We start from the raw sequence: 20,933 nt of genomic DNA on the forward strand, positions 1-20,933 counted from the left end.
TCATTAGATGTTTGATACTGTTTCTTTTTTTTTCTTTTTTGTTAACCGAATACTATCTGATTGTGTACTTTGGAGCAAATTATTCCAAAAACTGGATCTTCCGAAAACGATTAGGAGAGTTAGTGATATTGTGCTACGCAAAATGGGTATACTGCTACCGGCGTTATAGTTTACTCTTCTAAATCTATTCATGCTACTCGTATGATTCGAAATCCTAATTTCTTTATTATGTGTATATATTTTGCAGGCTTATAATGCCGTTAACAGGACTGGATTTAGCCGTTTATGGATTTAATCGAAATACTCGGAAAATAGAGGAAGCAGGGATTTCGTACGAATTAAGAATTATTCGCGATAAACTAACACTTGGTGTAAATACTGAACCTATTTTGAAACAGTCACCTTCCATTGAACGCTTTACTGGAAATTGGACTAATCTGGGCTGTGCGGAAGGCAATAGAAACTATGTATCGATTTTTACTTTAAGAAGAGAATTTAATCCGAAAATTTTGACTTAATTTTTTATTAATGTCATGTTTTTTTTTTTTTTTTCTAAATAAACGAAGAAACAATATGAATTTAGGAAGTGAATGAATTTATGGATCCGGATGACGAGCAGTATCTCAGTTTTTTGAGAAATTTGGATTCAAAATATTGCAAGGATCAAGACCACTATAAAGTCCTCGGGTTATCAAACTTACGATGGCAAGCCAGTACTTCGCAGATTCGTACTGCTTGTGGGTCATAAAAAATTTGTTTTAGTATGATTTTATTGTCTCATATTTTCTGATTAATCTACTATTTTCGGTTTGTGTCTTGGTAATAGAAAATTTAAGTTCTATTAAATGTCTAAAAATTCTAGGACTTCCTAAACTGAAATTTATTTAAACTTGTGAAACGTTTTCTTTACTTATCTTTTTTTTCGTCGCTTTTCACTCTTGGTAAAAAATCTTTGCAGATCGTGCCAAAGTGCTGAAGCATCATCCGGATAAAAATAATGCAGTAAGGATTGAAGCCACCAATGGTGAAGACTACTTTACATGTATTACCAAAGCTTATGAGCAATTAGGATTATCGGAGCAGAAAAGAAGAGCCTATGATTCTGTAGATCCGTTATTCGATGATTCGATCCCAGACGAGAAAATAATCAGTCCTGATAATTTCTACGATATTTTAGCGCCGGTCTTTATTAGGAATGCAAGGTTGTAAATGATTTTACTTTTTTTTTTCAGTTAAAACTCTGCCACTGTGATACTCTTTTCTAGGTTGAATATTATATGATCTGTATTTTCGGAAAGTTTATCCAACTAAATCGTTTATTGTGGATTCATAACTTTTACCGTTGCGCGTGTGTGAAGCTGTAAAAAGGAAACACTGCTTGTGCTGTAAAAAATAAATAAATAAATAATAAAGAAACTTTCTGGGTAGAGTTTCAAACTTTTTTTTTTGAGTGAAGTTTGATCTTGGAAATTCCTATATGTACTAGCATGCGATTAAGTGGTAGAAGTATTTCTTCTTTATTTTATTTTCACTAATGCTTGAACACTGTGATAAAATTAGTGTAGAAATTTAATATTATCATCTGTTGTTCTGAAATTGTTGAAATCAAGCTAACACTGTTGTACTTATTTAACACTCTATTGTAAAGGAAATGAGATGTTTGTACACCACATAAAGGATTATAAATTTATATCAATTTTAGATGGTCTGTTCGACAGCCTGTACCATTACTAGGCGATATCAATAGTGTACAAGCTGAGGTAGACAGGTTTTACTCATTTTGGTTTAATTGGGATTCATGGCGTGAATTCTCATATCTGGATGAAGAGGACAAAGAGAAGGGAGAAGATCGGTGGGAAAGGCGTGAAATTGAAAAAATAAATAAGGTTAATATTTATATTTTTGAATAGGTATCAAGTCAAAAGTTAAAATCATTGATATATGGCTCATATTAGGAAAAAATTTCAGAGTAGTACGTATACGTATGTAGCAGAGTGTCGTCGGTACGGTACTGCGTATTGCGTTTAAATTATCTATCAGTCGGAAGTTCTCTTTACGTTAACATAAATATGCATACCAATTTCCTATTTTCAAATTATGAACTTGCATATAAAATTTTGCTATCTTTTGTTAGGTTGAACGGGAGAAACGGCGTAAGAACGAAATGAAACGAATCAGAAATCTTGTTGAAATGGCGTACCGTAAAGATCCTCGAATAGCAATTTTCAAGGAGCAGGAAAAACTGAAAAAAGAGAAACAAAGGGACGAACGCAGGAAAGCTTTGGAAGAAAAAAAAGCCCAAGATGAGAAGAAAAAATTGGTATTGTTTGGTCTGAACTTAAGATTCAGCTTGCTTTTTGCAGAGATAAATAATTTTACAATCTTTTCTTCCAGGAAATTGAACTGGAAAATAAGAAAATAGAGGAAGAAAAATTAGAAAAACAACGGCAGCAACTGGCTTACGAAAAGCGGATAAAAGAGCAACAGAAAAAACTGCTTGGTGAAGCTCGAAGAAAACTTCGTAGGACAGCTGAGGTTTGTTTGTTGCATCGAATTCGTTATGTTCTAATCCGCCTGTTGAGTCCATACCTCTAAGAACTTTACTTTGGGTACTGGTTTAGTAGTAACAACAGTAGCACGCATAAAAGAAAAGCTTCAAAGAAACCAAAAAAATAACCCTGTGTTATCGGCTAAACGAGTATTTCGAGTCAACGCGAGTGAGATAAGTGGGATAGTTCTACTGCTTGTACCGTGAGTTTCCTCTGAGTTTATACGTGGCCCAAAATTAAACAATAAAAGCAGCACTAAGTAATTACGTAATAAGATATTGCTAACAAAATAATACTTCTGAAAAAATCTGCAATGCTTAGGGTAAGAATTACTGGGATGCAGATATTTCATCCAAGTTGTCATGTTTGGAAGCAATTGAACATGTCTGTTTGCGGCTGGATGCATTTCATTTGAATGAAATTACCGCCAGGCTTGAATTATTAAGCAGTTTGAAAGAAGCAATGGACACTTTGAAGGTTCAGGTACACATATTTACTTGAAAAAGATTTCACTGGTATGAAGTATGAGCTCCTATTCCCTCTTACAGTACATGGTGCTTATTCACTTAAATTTTGTTATCATTTCCAGTTACGTAGATGAAACCTCAAAAAGGAAATAGTAAGGCGTACGGACTGTAGCCTATTTTATAGAACTGTTTCAGATTCATAAAGAAGTTCCAGAAAGTATTGAAACGAAAAATGGAGTTCCTCCTGAATATACTACTGATACCATATCTCGTTGGTCCCCCGATGAAATCACGTTATTAGTTAAAGCTACTACTTTGTATCCTATTGGCACCATCAAAAGGTTGGAACTCATGTTTCTACTTTGTTCCAGACCTCGTCATTATTGGCTTTCAGTACTATATGGTGCTATAAATTGCAGATAGATAGAATGTACGTTGAAGCTGGCCACAATATGGAAGTTTTCAAAAGATTTTGTTTTGTGAAATTAAATGAAAGGAAGTGTTTTTAGGTGGTCAGAGATTGCAAACTATATTAATGAGCACCGTGAAAATAAACATGCAAAAAAGAAAACAGAAAAAGATGTCTTGATTCAGGTTTTCTATTTTTATTGTTCACTGGCAGCGTCTTTTATGAATCACTTAGCAACTTCGACTGCAGTTTCGTTTTACATGCCGTACATCATAAAATGCGTTTTGAAGAAAAAAAAAGAAGCATTTTTTATTATGCTCACTAGTTATATTTAGTACCTACAGAATAGAGCATTTTGCAAAATACATACCACTAAAAGAAAAAAAGGATGATTAATGCAGTTGTTCCTCACTTTGAATTCATTTCCAATTTATTAAAGTTTAAAATCACTTAGTTTCAGGTGAAAACACTGAAGTCATTAAGTAACTCTCAAGAACATAAGAAAGTGAAGGATTTTTTGGTCAATTCAGCAAAAGGAAGTGAACTGGAGTGGAATGCAGAGGAGCAAAAGTTACTTGAAGCAGCACTTAAAAAATTCCCCTCATCAGATCCAGCCCGTTGGGAAAATATTGCGAATTTTGTGGGGAAATCGAAGAGGGAATGTATACAGAGGTTAGTAAATTATTTCCAGTATTGCTGTAAATTTTTCTCAACAACACTACTGAAAAGAAGATGTAGAAGAAGGAAGTAACCAGTGGAATGTTTGGAACTGCTAGTCCTTCCATGGTAGTTTTGGGCAAGCCTGGAATTCCGATTTTAGGCTTTTCTTAGTTGTGAGCCTTTTCTAACTAGTTTGTACTTAAGTTACTCTTGTTTACACTTCTTTGCTTCTGTTCAGGGTGCTGAATCCCAGATTAATTTGTTTGTTTTCTCTTTGGTAATTGATTTAGAAAAAGTTTCCCATTTTCAGATTTAAGTATCTCGCAGAAGTGGTGAAAAGTAAGAAGGAGCAGTTACCTTAATACTTCACCGAATTAGCATCTTTCTTTGTTTCTTGACTCATTCTTCTTGAATCACTAATCCATTATACTGCCGACGTATTTGATTGACAGTGCTCTTGCTCAACTTATTTTCCCTGTCTATTTCAACGTACTTGTTCTTTAAGTCTTTATGGTAATGCCGCGTCACCATGTGTAGTATTCAGTCTTATTGGATAATTAGCACGAGTATTGTCAACTTAATGAAGTACGATTAAGCTCAAGTTGCTGTTAAAAGGCTCCATTTCACAGCTCGCATTTCACATTTGATTAGTGTTATACTCACAGTGCTGATCAAAATAATAACTAACTCCAAGCGACGGGTAGTATAATTGCAGAAGTCATTATTATATCGAATGAAATTTCTTGTAACTCCAGTATAGGAACTAGTTACCTTTCAGTATACCATTGTCTCTATCTATGATAAAGCTGTAGAAATAATGCCATAAGTTTAAACAGTATTATCTCATTCCTACTGATTAAATATTTACGCATTGGTTTTTCCAGCTCGTTTGTAGTAATTACTTAACATTTGCTTACTAAAAGTTTATGTCTTCTTCCAGTTTTAATTTGGACCAGGTTCCCTCGTTTTGGGATAATTCAGTTCTTATTACACTAATGATGATGCATTATTTAAAACCAAACTCGGGTATATAAAATATTCTAAACAGTGGTTTCTGATTTCAATCATCCAGTAGTCGCAAAATATATTTATCACACAAAACAATCGCGACTAGAGAGAACTGCGAAGCATATCTTACATTTCGCTAAGCAAACATACAAAGAATTGTCGCAATACTGTTGATGCTTTCCTAGTCCCAAGAACTTATTTCCCCATTAATCATTTCTGTAGATGTCATTTGAAGGCATGGGATGATTATTTGGAATGAATCTAATGTTTTTACACTGATGTACCTTACATTGAACTTAAGTGAACGTGCGAAATATATGCCCGGCAGCGGATTCAATGTTATAAATGGAAACGGGAGGGAGTTGTGATGAATTGACTGGTAGATCTGATTAAGGAAATGTATTTCAGCTATAGCAGACAAGTCAGTAAAAATGAGATGAGAGACGATAAGAAAAATTCGTTGAGCCGTTTGAAAAGGAATATAAACTGGTTTAAGCATTTGGAAAATTAAACTTCCAGGAAAACTACTGATATATACATAATGTAGCAATAAGCTCATTCAAACGCGACTCGTATAAAAAGTGAGGCACATTCGTCCACTGTGCGCAAATTGCCCGTATTCAATCGTATGTGTGAATAGCCTGAATAAGGGTTCTACGTGTGGTCAGGAAAAAATACGCATGTTATACCATTGGGATTGTGTATCATTCTATAGTGAGACGTCATACTATACGTAATTATACACAAACCTCATAAAAACGTAAAGAGATTCGTGATACCACAGACAACTTCATTTAATCCAGCAACATGTTAGAATTGGTTATTTTATATCGTTATTTCCTAACATTTTGATATAAAGTTCCAAACCTGCACGAATGCTTTTCACCGGTATTGTAAATTCACCAACGAAATCGTTTGCTGAAGTTGAGTCGAAGTCTTTCACACAGAAACGAAGCAGTGCAAAATCAGGGAAATGAAGCGGAAATGTAAACGTTTCGTTGAACTGTGGATTAAAGCTAAAACATATTACTTCAAAGATATTTAGAAAAACAAGTCCTACAGATAAAGAATTTAAACTTGTACCATAGCCACACCATTTTTTAATAAAAAAGAAAACATGCTCATTGCTGACTAAAGGTAAAAAAAAAAAAAATGTACCCGTTGTTGCGGATGGTCTTTGTCCGGAATTTTCGGGAATCAGCTGGAATCCCAAAGATTTCAATAGTTACATATGGATCGATAACATCATTTGCTTGAGATATTGTGGGTAAATATTGCCCACTTATAACCTGAAATTCGAAGAACATGAATAAAATGGATGTGTATGTGCCCGATATTTCAATATATTTTATTCACGGAGCATAACTTGTATCATTCTCTAGACACAAAACGATATACAGGACAATCAGTAGATCAATCCTTTGCAAAAAAGTGTAGCCTGTATTAAAATTCCACACTTTTTAAACTACCAAAATAACTCGTTATAATCAGAATCGAAATAACAGTCGTGTAAAAGTAGCCCACCCCAACTAGCATCGTTGTTACAACTGAACTCGATACTTCAGGCATACGCGGGTCTGGAAAATGAAATATTTTTAGTTTATATGAAGTTTAAATACGTCCATTTCATTTAAGCTATTAACTAGTGAAGAACTGTAAGCCAGTAATACAAGTTAATGTAGAACATTAAGCTTTGCTCACTTTATCAACTTAATTTTGACCTTATCCTTCTAGAACCTTCGATTGAAAAATCTGCCTAAAGTTATTACGTGTAATTTGAGGTACACGTGTCTTGATCTCGACAAGCTGCTCATACTTCCAGCCTAAATCTTTTCTAGCTACTATAAAAGTATAAAAAAATATAAAAATATAGTTCCAAAAAAAAAAAAAAAAAAAAACAACCAAGTCCACCAATAAGTGTCTTTGATTTGAGCACGTAACCACAGTTACCGTTAGTCCGAAATAGCCCATTAACTAAATCGAGATATTCTCCTGTAGTTTGCATATTCATTGCGACTGATTGTATACCACAGAGCCATGAAGGGATGGGATCCATATTGCTTGAATCCTGCCGCAGACCCTTCGGGAATGATTTTACAAATCTTTTTGATGTGTAAGCAGCAAGCGAATAACCGCTTTCCATATAGTTTGCAATCTTCCGTTCGGATAAGGAAGAGGAACCATCCATTGGATCTAAAAACAGCTCGAATTTCATTTCTTATAATCTCAATATTGAACAGAATGTAAAATGACTATTTGTAAGTTACCAAAAGGAATATTTCGCTCATAAATACAAAAGCATTTGCTGAAGCTGAGCTTGAAAAAAAAAATTATGAAAGTTCATTTTATTTTCATAACAGCCGATCTTTAAAATGCAATAAAACTAACGCTCATCGATATCTTTAAAGATATTATTCGAAAGTTTAACTGATGGGAGTGATATCAGTTGAGAAAATTCTGGGTCGAGTTTGATGTCCTTATTTTCACTATTGTTTTGGACCCTTTTGTCAATATCCTGATCGGATTTCCGATCAAGACCTCGTTCTGCTCTCAATTTTTTGCCGCGCAACAGATACTTATTCTTCAAAGCATTTGGAGAAGGTAAAGGTTGAGAAGCTCCGTTTTCGGGTCGCATATATATTTTGTCCCCTAGTACCTAAATATATACAATAAGAAAATGCATGACTTTCGAAGGAAGTAAAAAATGAATATTTCGAATAATAAATACTTCAAGTCAAAAACAGTACAAGTATATACAAATATTTCGACGGTCACAACTAACTTCTTTAAAAATGCGTGACATAGCTTTCTGTTGAGGTAAGCCAACATGATTCTCTATAGTCAGTATCACTGGATATGGATTTGTTTTGAAGGCGTACACATCAATTTCTTTCAGTGCATCTTGCAAGGTGATCGTCTTGATAAATGTACGCTTATGCGTAATACATGGTTCTCCTTCTTCGCCATCGAAAACGTCTACTGAAGCAGGTACTACTTAATCTCAAATCTGAAAATGCATGCATTGAAATTAAAAGTAATAACACGTACATTCTAAAAGTCGTACACCCTTTTTTAGCGCATTGATGTAACCTTCAACAGTTGCTTCACCCTTTATTTGCAATCCAGTAAGATAGGTATTGTGACTTGAGTTGACGTAATAATGACTTAGTGTATGATCCATGTCCTGGAAAACTCTTTCGTGCCCAGGTTTCATGATGTTGCCCCACTCACCGAGCAGTAACCAACGAAAACCTGAAAATGGTCTAGCATTCTTACAGCTTTCTATAATGATGCAAACTGATTTTAACTTGAATTATAACATATTTAGGTTCTGCCTTTTAAATGACTCCTTAGTTCAGTTATTAGTTTGCTATTATTATGCCAGTTCTATGTTTTTAAAAACAATGAGATGTATACCACATCATGAAGTAACACAATTATACCATTCTTTGTCAAGCAACTGCCAAGATTGCTGATCGAATTATCTAGTACATGATAAGTAAACTGCAAATCCTACTTATTGCAATAATAATTGCAACAAATGAGGAGAAATGATACACAAAATTCAGACATAACATTGTACCTATTGGTCCAAGTATTTTTACGCCTTGTTTTGCTGTTCCGAAATTATCGATAATTGATGCAACCTTCTTTTCATTAATATCATCAAACTGCAAATATAGTCCACTGATGAAATCCTTTTTAACCTGAACTATATAACGAAAGCTCAAAATGTACTGTACTAAAATTGTGTATTTCTAATTTTTGAATAAACCGAAATTTCTAATTTTTGAATAAACCGAAAGATACATATGTCAAGCATATGAAATGAATGTGCTGTGACATACCTGTTGTTCGGTTGTTAAAAATGTTTTTAGATCGACAATAGACAAAGCTGGGTCATTTGTTGCACTGAACATTCTCATTACATGCTTCAGATCTGGACGATCCGTTAGGTGATAAAAGAAGTTAATGAATTCACTTTCGTCTAGCTGCCCATCATTTTTGCCAAAAGAATCTGTCTGCTGAAAAAGTTGGAAAATTATTTACATTACATGAAAATTCAACGACACATAGAAGCACATCAACAACGGGACAGACAAATTTAAAGGTAGCAAATAAATAATGAATTGGAACCACATCTGATTATCTCCCTCAAAATCATCTTCAACAACTATAAAGAACAATCATGAAGAGAAATTTTGGACGTGAACTCGACTGGTGAAAAAAAGAGAGTCTGGAGAGAAAAGAACGAATCTGGAATCATTCATTTATGTGGATTCATTCACATAAATCATTCATTTATGAACCATTTCAAAAATGACCGTGTACAAAGCATGTGCATATTCGTTACTGATTTGAAGATTCAGCGTTTTCAACAGCTTCAGTACTTCATCAAAAGTTAATCTGCCTAAAATTATTTGATAAGATTTAATAAGAAATTTAGCATAGAAGCAGACTGGTATAAATCTGGTTATAATCCATAACAGAGAGTATGAAACCGATTTCATACTAAAGATTTTGGATATTGGTAGTGAGTTTGTAAATAAGGTCAGACCTACAGACAATGATATTATTAGAAAATCATTAAAATAGTGTTATGTGATTCAGTTAGTTAAAAAATTGTTCCGTATATAAATTCTACTGGTGGTTCATCTACTGCGTTATGTGGAAAAGATGGCATCCTAACAAAAGCCGAAAAAATACACACTACACTTAGACAAAATGAATTCAGAATTACTGCACTGTGTACTGCCTCATTCATCAGAATTTTCTGAAAATTCACGAAACCACTTAAACTACCCTAACTGATTCACTCTTACCAGACTCTACCATTAGTACCAGTCTTTACCGATTTGAAAACTATTATCAAAACTTCCTCCAGACCTATAAAAGACCCTGGGATTTGTGTTGTAATATTAAGACCGAATGTTATTGCCATTTTTGCATTTAAGCAAGCTTAAGCTTTTTGGCTTTCTGTAGAATTAAAAACCATAAAATATATTAAGTACTCGTTGCAGTAAGGTGAAAATCAACTGACCATTTTTGTTTATATCAGCTTTCCGGAAATTGTCCAAAAGCCAACGTTCTTCGTCAAAGTACACGTGTTTTTGATTTCTCTTATCAACAAGATATTGCAAACCTTTTACAAATTTATCTCTCACAGATGAATTTTCAGCAGCAAAATCAATCGATTTATGAAGCATGCGTCGATGAGTTAAGATTACAGACAAACACATTTCTGCCTTCAATTTTTATTTGTTGAATATCCGAAAATCAATATGGATAGCACGCCAGGGTGATTTTTACTATAAGAAAGTGTAACAATATGCACATGTTTAATCCTGTATACGAACCATAAATATGCATCGTAATTTAAGGTTGAAAATTACTCGACTTTCGCTTCTTACTAAATTAAGTCTTCTAAATGATCATGCAAATATGTGCATATATAAAAAAATTCATGTAAATAAATGCATATATAAATATTCATATTTAATGTTCATAGCAACTCAAAACATAAAAGTAAAACCTAACCGTCACTTTCTCTCGAAATGAATATTTCTTGGAAGCTTTGTGAAGATTATCAGAACTGAATCCTTTTCGAATCTCCAGAATGTCGTCAATATTTACTGAAAAATGGCCACTTGTATTGCATCATATTTCAGAAAGTTCCAAATTTTTTGTTCAGCTCAAAATCGAAATATAAATGGAGAGATATAGACTAGGAACTAGCGAAAGGAAAATAACAGTCTGAACCGATAAGATTCGCTTTAATATAAGTAATTAATATAGCTTTAATATTCGCTTAAGTTTTTAGAAAGCTACTCACAGTGATGAATACAAACACATATCAGAGGTGCTATCAAGGGGAAAAGATATGATTGCGATGTGCACATTTTACCAATTCTAAGCGAATTCAAGAAATTAGCTACTTGCCAGATTTCAGTTTTAACGGCACAAATTTCCAGCACATATCCGAATGATAACATAGCCATTTTTGGTCTTCCACGTAGACATTTCGAGATGGTACCAAGTGACCAGCTTTAATGCGACACATATTTACACCCTTTTCACACAGTTCTAAGCACTCCTTGAATTCTGTTTCTTTCGTTGCTATCGCTTCGTCAATCATAACGATTTCTAAAAAAATCAGAAATATCACAACCAAAAAATCCGGTAAATCACAGTAAGCAAAGTGAAATTATGTCAAATCACCGAGAATTGGAAGGAATATGCGGGATGTCAAAGTAAGAGGACTTTTGAAAGTAAAGAATCGGAACATACTGAAATCTAAACTAAATGTAACGTGGAAAACTCCGGGATATCTAATCGTAGAATAGACAGGGAGGCAGAGAGAGAGAGGGAGGGAGAAAAAGAGAAAAAAATAGAGGGAAAATAGACGAAAAAAAAAGAAATTAAAAGTATACAAAAATAATCAGTAATCTAGGACGAAAAACCCAACAACAACTCATTCTTATTTTTATTATCAATTCATTCGAAACAGGATGAAATAAATATGCTAAACTCAGAAGACGTCAACAAAATGTTTTGACTTTTGCTCTTATTATAAGGGAAACTTCAATGATGGTAACACAAAGAAATCTTTATTATAATTCGAATCAATTGATAATATTCTTAATTTAATTTCAATTCTACAGATTTAAAATTTATTACTTCTTACAAAATTACTATAAAAAATCCACTGCAAAAAAATGTCCTAGAAATTCAAGGAAGAATAAAAATTCCATCCATCCTGTAAACAATCATTCGTATGGCAGCATTTTGTCACAAATTTGTAATAACATACGTTGTGTTTATTTTAAATGATGAAATACCAAGTTTTAATTATCTGTTCAACAATCTTCTCGCAGTATAAAATGTTGATTACATCCAAACTATTTCGAAATAAATATGACATGTAAAAGTAAACTAACCTAAACTGTTTAAGTTAGATCTATTGTTCAACCCACTGCAAATGAAAAATTTCTCAACTATAAAAAGGATAACTATAATTATTTAGTGAATGAAAGTTTCTTATTAATTCTCATTAACTGTATCAGTAATTGCATCTCAAATATAATTATACAAAAGTTTTCTAAACATAAACCCTTTTCATTTTAACTTCTTGTTTAAAATATCATTTACGTATATTTTAAAGTGTCGTTTTAAAAAAATTTTTTTTTTGGTTGATTTATGCATCATTATGAAATATAACTTCATGAACCGGTCATAAAATCAAACTTGTATTCATCCCAGTGCTAACACATCACGTATGATACTTACCCGTGCTATTGTTATTGCTGATACGCTAATCGAGAAGTTCCAGTATCAGAAGCAAGTTTCTAACTCACAGCACAGCTATAATTTTCACTGAGGAAAGGCAGAAATGCTGGGCAAATTTAGGAACGACAAGAAAACCACTGGCTGGGACGGCCAATAAAGAATTCACTCATTCATACATTCATATCAATCGATATGTGGACAAAAACAAGATTGAAAGGGGGAAAAAAAAAGGTTGGTAACGGAAATTGTAAGAGAACAGAAGTTATATTAAATTATTCAAAAGATGTACTTATCTAAATGATGATGAAAAGATGAAGAATAGTATATATATCAGTGGTACAGTAAGTGATTTTAAATCAATAAAGTTATTTAAAAAGAGAAAAAGAAGGTGAAATTAAAATTGTCCAAAATTTAAAAAAAAAAGAAATACAAAGCGTAATGTATTTGTGGCAATGATTTTTGACCAATCATTTTCCTCCACCAACAGTTTTAATTGTTTCTACGAAATACATCGTCTGAATTTAGTCAAACTTTTGAAATCCATTTTACTTTATGCTGAGATCTTCAGTCTCTTTTCGTTTCCGCAAATATTTGGGAAATATTCCATGCTTACCAGTAGGTCTTTGGTTTAAAATTATTAAAGTATGAGTCGAAAATGAGAAATAGAGCGTATCTTATGTTATAATATAAATTTCATGATATATTTGAAGTGAAATAATGTAACCATAATTTAAAAAAGCGAAAAACTAATCTAATATCATAATAAATCATCCAAAATGTGATAGTGTCTGACATGACAACCAATGATAATTATGAATGACGATGGCGTCACATCACATTAATCAAGATAATTTATTATGATATTGAAGTTACTAAAAGAAATCAATTTCACAAACTGACATAATCATTTGAACCAGTGGCAACATTTGAAATTCCACCAAGATTAAGCTGCATTAATGAAAATGCAAAAATAGCTTATTTAATTACCTGTAACCATGCAGGACATGCTAGAATGGAGTTTCACTCATAGTGCTTCTTAACTGCATTAACATGTTTTGTTGGGTTGCAGGTAGGTGAGATTATTTCAAAGAAATTTTGAACTAGTGGCAACAGTCAAGTGGATTGTAGGTATAGCATTGAAAAAAATATTATCATCTTAGTTGAATACCAGATGCTGTCATTTTGACCATCGCAAAAGTCGCCCATTCTATGATATAGACTTGGATGAAGAATTTCACAGAATTATGGCAGTCATCAAAATCATTCAAGCTGGATGGAGCTGGTTCTAGAAGCAATATTCACAATAATGATTGTGGAAATCAGAGTTTTAAGCTTCAATCACATCAAATGAAATATGAATGATAAACTGAGAGTATGTGTATTATATTGCTGTTGTCAATGGATCTACAATGCTAGGCTTCTCATATTGTATTCAGATTTTACAGAATGATATTTCTGAGATGTGAACTTGGTCAAATGAAGTAATACAAGCAACAATTCATTTTGTTCAATTTGAAATAAGATTGAATGAAGATTAAATTTGGCAAGTTAAGTTTGAGAGCATCTCCCATTTTCGGTATCACAAGTAGGTTATTTTCCATTTCTAAGAGTTATATTCAAAATTAAGCAAAATTTGCTTATCTCTTTTTGCTTAGCTATTCACTAGAAAATTAATGAGCAATCTAAATGAATTAAACGGTATTCTATTATGGAGGTTTGAAATCTTCTCTTTATTCCAGGGAACAATAACTAAACAGCACAGCGCTGTTATTTACCTATAATATTAGAATCGCTACTTATATTTTCTATAAATTTGATCTTTTCTTTTTCTGTTATAAGAAAATAATAACAAATGGTAAGTGTTCAATATTTTGATTTGAAATAGCTCACTTGAGAAGATCAGGTAGCAATAATCAAAACAGGAATATCACTGTTGAAAGGAAACAAAATTATTTATTGTTATGAACTGTTAAATTAACTAATCAGAACTACTCTAATTGGCTTAAATATTGAATACTTATAGATGATTAGATGGAAAAATGAATTCCCTTAATATTACTTGATCATCTCATTTCGTATATTCAAATTATAACAGTATTCTTTATAATCTATCTGATGTATAGTAGATAGAAATTTGAATATAATAATTCTTTTTCCTCACAATCTTTATAATTTAATTTCACATATCAAATTAATCGTTTAATCAGGAATGTAGATGTATATGTATATATACAATTGTATATGAGAATGTTTGGGTGCATATGTGTATAAGTAAAGGAGGAGTCAAGTGACGTTTAGAAAGGAGGAACAAAAATGTATTGCCAGCTGACTTTAAATGAATGGGCAGTTCAAAGTGAGTTCTTTAAACGAAGAATCAACTTTTCTTATATTGAATTTGTCGACTGTGACGTTGTTTTAACTTCAGAGGAAAAAGAAAGAATGGTTTCTGGTAGTTATCGAGTTGGCATGCATTTGTTAACCTCTGCTTTAAGACTTCTTGAACCAAGAGTAGATGATGATTTCGTGGATCGTCTTCATTACCTCTACACTTCAACAATGTTCTTTTTATTCTCCATTATTGTATCTGCTAAACAATATGGTAATAATTTTCTATGTCTCTTTTTATCTATCTATCTATATATATATATATATATATATATATATATATTTGCATATTTTTGTATTAGAACAAAGTGCTTTATCACTTATGCAAATTATAAAATTATCATGGGATGGAAAAATTTATCAGAATTTTTGGCAAACCAAAAAAAAGGAAGAAAATTATGGATAAAATATAGAGATTATCCGAGAGTTATTGATTGTTTAATTCTACAATGATTCCGCTTCAATAACAGTTCCTTTCTGTATAAACAATATTAGATAGTGGAAATATTTTGCAGTTTTTCTTTTCATTTTGACTATTTAAATTAAATTGGCACAGTCACAAGTTAGCTATCATTGTCACTTACTTGAATATTTATGCATCACTTGGAGATAATTTGCAGGATATGACGATAATAACTACATTAGATTCATTATGTGATTACAAGTAATGATAATTAGAAACTGGTTGGACAGATTGAATTTGAATAACCCTGTGACTGATTAATAAATAATTCCGGAATGGAAAATTTTCCCCTAGTCACGACAAATACATATACGCACATACACTAATCATAGCCTTCAATATATCCAGTTAACCTGAAGACGTAACAAAAAAATGGACTATTCCTAAACAAATTGTTTTTTTTTTTTTTCACATTTTCACCCACTTTCATATCTCACTTTCCAGGCCATCCAATTGAATGTTTTGTACCAGCTCAATTTACCAAAGCTATGGAACAGTATACGGAAAATTATTGTTGGGTTCAGAATACCTATTGGGTACCATTCCAGGTTATTTAATTTTGTTACGTGTGTTGCAAAAAAAAAAAAAGCAAAGCTTAGAATTATTTTGTATAATAAAAAGAGAAAAGAACAAGATTACAAGATTTTTTATGTATATATGTCAAAAAAAAAAGAAAAAAACTTTGCAAAATAGAAGTAAAGCGATTTTTTTTTTTCTTTTTTTGTTGGATGGAACATTCTGCGAGTGTTAGTGTCTATTACAATGTAGGAAAGAATGAACTTTAGATGTAAAAAAAACAGGCAGCTAGAAACTGAAAACAGAAAGTTGCTGTTGTTTATTTGTTTTTTCTTCTTTTTTTTTGCAGGAGAAGGAAGAGGAATATGTAAATTGATAATTAATAGAATGTTAACGGCTTCATTTCATTCATTTTGGATTGAATTGTTTGATTTAATCATTCATCTTTAGAAAAAGAAAATTAATATTTTGATTTGATTTAGAAATGCATTCTCCTAAAAATATTTTTTTTTTCTTTTTCTTGCTTTTTATTGAAAAAGAAAAAACAACAATGTTTTTTTTGATTTTTTATTTCATATTTTCTTGAAACTGTATTTGCTGGTTTTTTATTAAATTTGTGTTTGTTGAATACATTCAAAAATTTTAAAAAATAGAATGATTAGTAGACATATTCTTGAGGTTTTTTTCTGTTTTTTTTTTTTTGTTTTCAAATTCATTCCTGTCTGCTATCCATTTGTATGAGATTATTTTTTGTTAAGAATAAAGAAAATTTTACTTCTATTAATGAAGTTGCAAATGATAGATTTGACTAATGTTTCACTGAATTAAGTGTTACCAGCAATAATATGGAATTATTATCATAACTAAAAAGATTAGGATACTATAGTTGTAGCGATTAATTATGTGCAATAAATATTTTAATTTTTGAACAATATTAGATGTGAAATAACTCTTAGAATTTTATTGAAGGATTTAATACCGCATCGTTTGGATGATCGAGAGCGTCGACAAATTGGTTACTATCAATGGGTTCCATTTGCTTTAGCTATTGCAGCCATCATGTTTCATATGCCATCAACTATTTGGCGAATACTTAGTACACAATCAGGTAATTATCTTTTTAATTATTGTCATTATAGCAAACTTTTTCAAATTTCAAATCCATTAAATTTTTTTTGACATATTCAATTGTGTCTTAATTTTCCCCCTGTTATCACAGCAAGGATGATGTTCTAATTAGTCTTGCTGCTGAAAACTTCAAACAGTGAATAGTGTGATTCAGATAAGCTAGTTTGAAATTAATCTTTAATATCTTATCATATCTTTTGATGAGTCTGATACTGGTTTTGAAATCTTTACTTTGCCACAGGCACAAATTATCGATTTTTCTCTGTTGTTTATTTAAATATCATTTAAAGGATTAGGAAGTGACGGTCATTTATTTCATTAGAAAAAGGTATTGGTTGCAAGGACTTTTCTATGTATGCAGAAGAGCAAAGAATCAAAATTATCACTTTTCAATGGGAGGAGAAAGATGTGCTCAGGCATTATCTGATGCAAATGTGATAGCTTAAGTCAGAAATAAACAGTTGATGAAAATCAATAGAAAAACTGCAGGACTGAACATGTCACTGGTGATACAATTGGCAAGCCAGGACCAAAATGTCGATCCGTTAATACGAGATCATTCTGTTGAAGTACTGACTAGGCATATTGATGATGCGCTGAAATATCAACGTGATTATGGTAGTCGAAATAAAAGTGTGAGTATTTATGTCAGATATTGCTATGAAATCAAACCTAAACATCTAATTCATCAGGACCAAATAGTATCAAAGCATTCTAACAAAATGTAATTCATACAAAGCTGGAAATATAGTTCATCTTATAAAGGTCGGTGATATGATTCACGAATAGACTAACAAATAAGTAAAATGATACATGATAATATGACAAGTGATATTTAGATCTTTTTTTTAAAGAAATCCATATGGAATATGAAATCAAAAAGCAGCAAGAAAAACTCATCAATTCATGATTAAATAAGAACTTATCAAGGATGCTTCTGTTAATCTGAAAAATCAATTCTAATTGCTACACTTAATTGCATCTTATCTGATTCCTGATAGATTAAAAAAATTAACCATACCTTTCGTATAATGCAAAAGTTAATTAAATTTCAATCGTTCATAGCCACATCTTACTGATTCCCATTTCTGATAAAGGATTAAATTAATTTTCGTAGTTAAGTGCAGAATTCATTCAAATTTTGCAATCAACATGCAGTAAGTTCCCTTAGACAGAGCAGAAAATATTATTGGTAAATAAAAAATTTTTGAAAAATTTCTCATACGTGTTTTACACGGAAGAAATCAAAAAAAAAAGTAAAAAAAAAAGGGAAAAAATCAGAAAGTGAGAGAAAAAAAAATTACTTAACAATTTTTTATAGAGTTACAATTAAGTTTGGAATTTTGCTTAAAATTCAGAAAAGCGTAATAATTTTAGCACTAGTTTCAGGTATATTTATTTGCAGTGCTAAAGTTAGGTAAAATCTATGGAGCATATGTATCAGTTGTTTATCTCTTCGTGAAAAGCTTACATCTGTGTAACGTTATCCTACAATTTATTATGCTTAATAACTTTTTGGAAACATCCAATTATCCATTCTTCGGTGGTCATGTTCTCTATGACCTCATCATGGTTCAACCTTTTTTGAATTTATACTTCAATTTCTATGTTAAAATTATTTTCAAGTTTTTTTCAATATCAAATATTTAATTGAAAAAGAATCTCTTATGAATTTTTTTAAAAATTAGTTAGCTTTTTTGTACTGAATATCAATTTCAAACTACAACATAGACCATCTAACATCTTTTATAACTTTACAAATATAAATTAATTTGAATATTATCAATTCAGTGAAATTCCAACTACTTTATATTTCATATGCGTTGCAGGTGCAAGTATCATTTGATACGCGTATTTCTGATAATTGAAATTTAATGCAAGATTTCTAGGGTAGAGAATGGCGTGATTCAGGACGTTTTCCACGTGTAACACTGTGTGATTTTGAAATACGGGTTTTGGGCAATGTTCATCGACATACGGTGCAATGCGTTCTCGTTGTTAATATGTTGACAGAGAAGATATTCCTGTTTTTGTGGCTTTGGCTTCTACTACTCTCATTTGGTACTGCCATAAATATGATCATTTGGACATTATCATTATCGCTTGCAGACTGGAGACATGCATTTGTCACCAAATTCCTGGAATGTGAATCCAATCAAACTCATCGCTTTGTGCATCATTTCCTTCGTCCCGACGGTGTACTCATTCTGCACGTATGTTTTTATCAAGCGGAAATTTTACCAAATGAATTCTAATTCTGCATTATTGGTTATATTTAATTTTTGATTTGGAAATATTGTTCATTTTGGAAAAGATGCCATTGGTGAATGAAGGAGTTCATTACTATCAACGAACCAAGGACTTTCCAAATTAAAAGAGTGGAGTTATTTGCCGGTAGTCCCCTCTAAACCTCTCCTATTTGAATATTCTGTTTACAGTTATTCAAATTTGGGTAAATTAGTCACAAACTGAAAGGAAGAGTCACAGGACATTCGGTCATTCAGTGCAACGCACCTTTGATAGTGGCACGATTATACACATCGAATACAGCGCAACATATGGACATTCTGGAAATTCTAAAAGTTGGCTCACAAATATCAGTCATCAAAACTACATATCATTTAATCGATCTGTTGACGTGGATGATGAAGTTTGTCAACCAGCTGATCAATCGATATTGCATATTCTTCTAAAGCGGAAATTTCCAGATGATTGCTTCACATGGTGGTAATATTGTATGTGCACGTCTTACGGAATCTTTATGGATGAAATTTTTGCAACGAAGTGGTAAGCTAACCGTATTTGATGTGGAAAAAGCAGTATGTCCGGAAGAACGAACTAGCAGGAATGGCAGTAAACATATGGATGAAGGAAGTTGGCGTGAACCAACAATGCCACCTCCAATGCCGTTACTATCTAGTTCTACTCAATTCGTCTAATACTGCTAAGATATTGTATTGCATTCTGAAAGAGCCAAAATGATTTACCAGATATCATCCACTGTATTCATTTCAATGGATGATACTGCAAACATTTTTTATCATATTAATCTATGAAAATATGCTATTTGATATCATCTTCATTCTTCATTTGATTTTTCATCAAAAAATGCTAAAAATCTAAATTTAAAAACTTTTAATGTTTGGAAAAAAATTTGACGAATTTGTTTCAATGAATATTATAAATTATGTTATTATTGCTTAAATGACTAAAATTTCATTTAGAATGCAAGTTATTTAAATTGTCCCACATTTTATATCGTCGTTTACCATTGTCAATGAATGATAGGCTAAAAGTGACTTATTTCAACGATCTCATGAATTGCTATGATAAATTTCATTAAAATGAAACGTACTTTTCATGCTTAACTGATTAATGCAATAATATAAGTAAACAGAATACACTGGTAAATTTTTGACATTTTAAATTTTGTTTTTAACCTCAACCATACTATGTTTGCATTAGTTTTGGTTGCTCAAAAAAGCATTTAAAATTTGGCTAACATATGAATGATCTAAGCTTGACTCACCAAAAAATATTTCAAATTTTATTCATCAAATTTTAATTCTTTCCCTAATTTTTTGCAATATTTAGTAGAAAATGTTATTGTATGATTTTGACCCTTCAATTTCTAATATCCGATGGATGTATGAAAATCATCCAACGCACTGATAGATATTAATTTTAGCTTAATTAAGAATATACAGTTATAATTGCAATGGGTGGTGACATAATTATGTTCGGATCAGAGGTGCACATCCGGTAACTGTTCAAAATACACTCAAAACTAAAATAGGATCAATCTAATGATAAGGTATCATTTGTTTCATCAGGATTAATTAGCTACATTGTGTAATAATACTTAAACGACTATTTTTCTCTTCAAATTTGATCCAAATCATACTACAAAGCTTGTAGAAATTAACAAAGAAAGGAAACGAATTTGCATTTTTAAAATTTCACTTTTTTTTTCTTTTTACTCTAACTATTGAATGAATTTTTCATAGTGTTTTACAATGAATGATCAATTGCAATTAGTGAAATTTGATAAATTAAGAAAA

At 31.7% G+C, this 20,933-nt stretch overlaps 3 protein-coding genes across 5 annotated transcripts; 2 read left to right on the top strand and 1 right to left on the bottom strand.

The window, feature by feature from the left end:
* Positions 1–254: 254 nt before the first annotated feature.
* Bma-dnj-11 (DnaJ domain containing protein) lies at positions 255–4,447 on the top strand (the record flags this gene model as incomplete). The annotated part of the gene is made up of 11 exons (XM_001897753.2): positions 255–467; positions 584–737; positions 959–1,202; positions 1,703–1,886; positions 2,135–2,320; positions 2,395–2,535; positions 2,871–3,032; positions 3,212–3,357; positions 3,526–3,610; positions 3,886–4,097; positions 4,396–4,447. 11 exons carry the CDS (start codon positions 255–257, stop codon positions 4,445–4,447), a joined length of 1,779 nt encoding a protein of 592 aa, XP_001897788.1.
* Positions 4,448–5,648: 1,201 nt separating this feature from the next.
* Positions 5,649–11,229, bottom strand: Bma-plc-4.2 (Phosphatidylinositol-specific phospholipase C, X domain containing protein; the record flags this gene model as incomplete). The annotated part of the gene is made up of 14 exons (XM_043074267.1): positions 5,649–5,734; positions 5,961–6,109; positions 6,252–6,382; positions 6,618–6,670; positions 6,996–7,286; positions 7,482–7,749; positions 7,876–8,072; positions 8,142–8,345; positions 8,677–8,764; positions 8,942–9,118; positions 9,419–9,504; positions 10,135–10,339; positions 10,632–10,726; positions 11,034–11,229. 14 exons carry the CDS (start codon positions 11,227–11,229, stop codon positions 5,649–5,651), a joined length of 2,226 nt encoding a protein of 741 aa, XP_042930201.1.
* Positions 11,230–14,819: 3,590 nt separating this feature from the next.
* Bma-inx-18 (Innexin family protein) lies at positions 14,820–19,811 on the top strand (the record flags this gene model as incomplete). Of its 3 annotated transcripts, XM_043074269.1 has the most annotated exons (8): positions 14,820–14,979; positions 15,673–15,776; positions 16,714–16,852; positions 17,362–17,507; positions 18,262–18,444; positions 18,762–19,085; positions 19,377–19,454; positions 19,581–19,811. In XM_043074269.1, the coding sequence occupies 8 exons, from the start codon at positions 14,820–14,822 to the stop codon at positions 19,809–19,811; spliced, it is 1,365 nt and encodes a 454-aa protein (XP_042930203.1). The 3 variants fall into 3 exon arrangements, with proteins under 3 accessions (XP_042930203.1, XP_042930202.1, XP_042930204.1); XM_043074268.1 differs by lacking the exon at positions 19,377–19,454; XM_043074270.1 differs by lacking the exons at positions 19,377–19,454; positions 19,581–19,811 and adding an exon at positions 19,311–19,328.
* Between the last annotated feature and the right edge of the window lie 1,122 nt (positions 19,812–20,933).

Source organism: Brugia malayi (assembly GCF_000002995.4).
Source record: "Brugia malayi strain FR3 genome assembly, contig: Bm_v4_ChrX_scaffold_001, whole genome shotgun sequence".
NCBI lineage: Eukaryota > Metazoa > Nematoda > Chromadorea > Rhabditida > Onchocercidae > Brugia > Brugia malayi.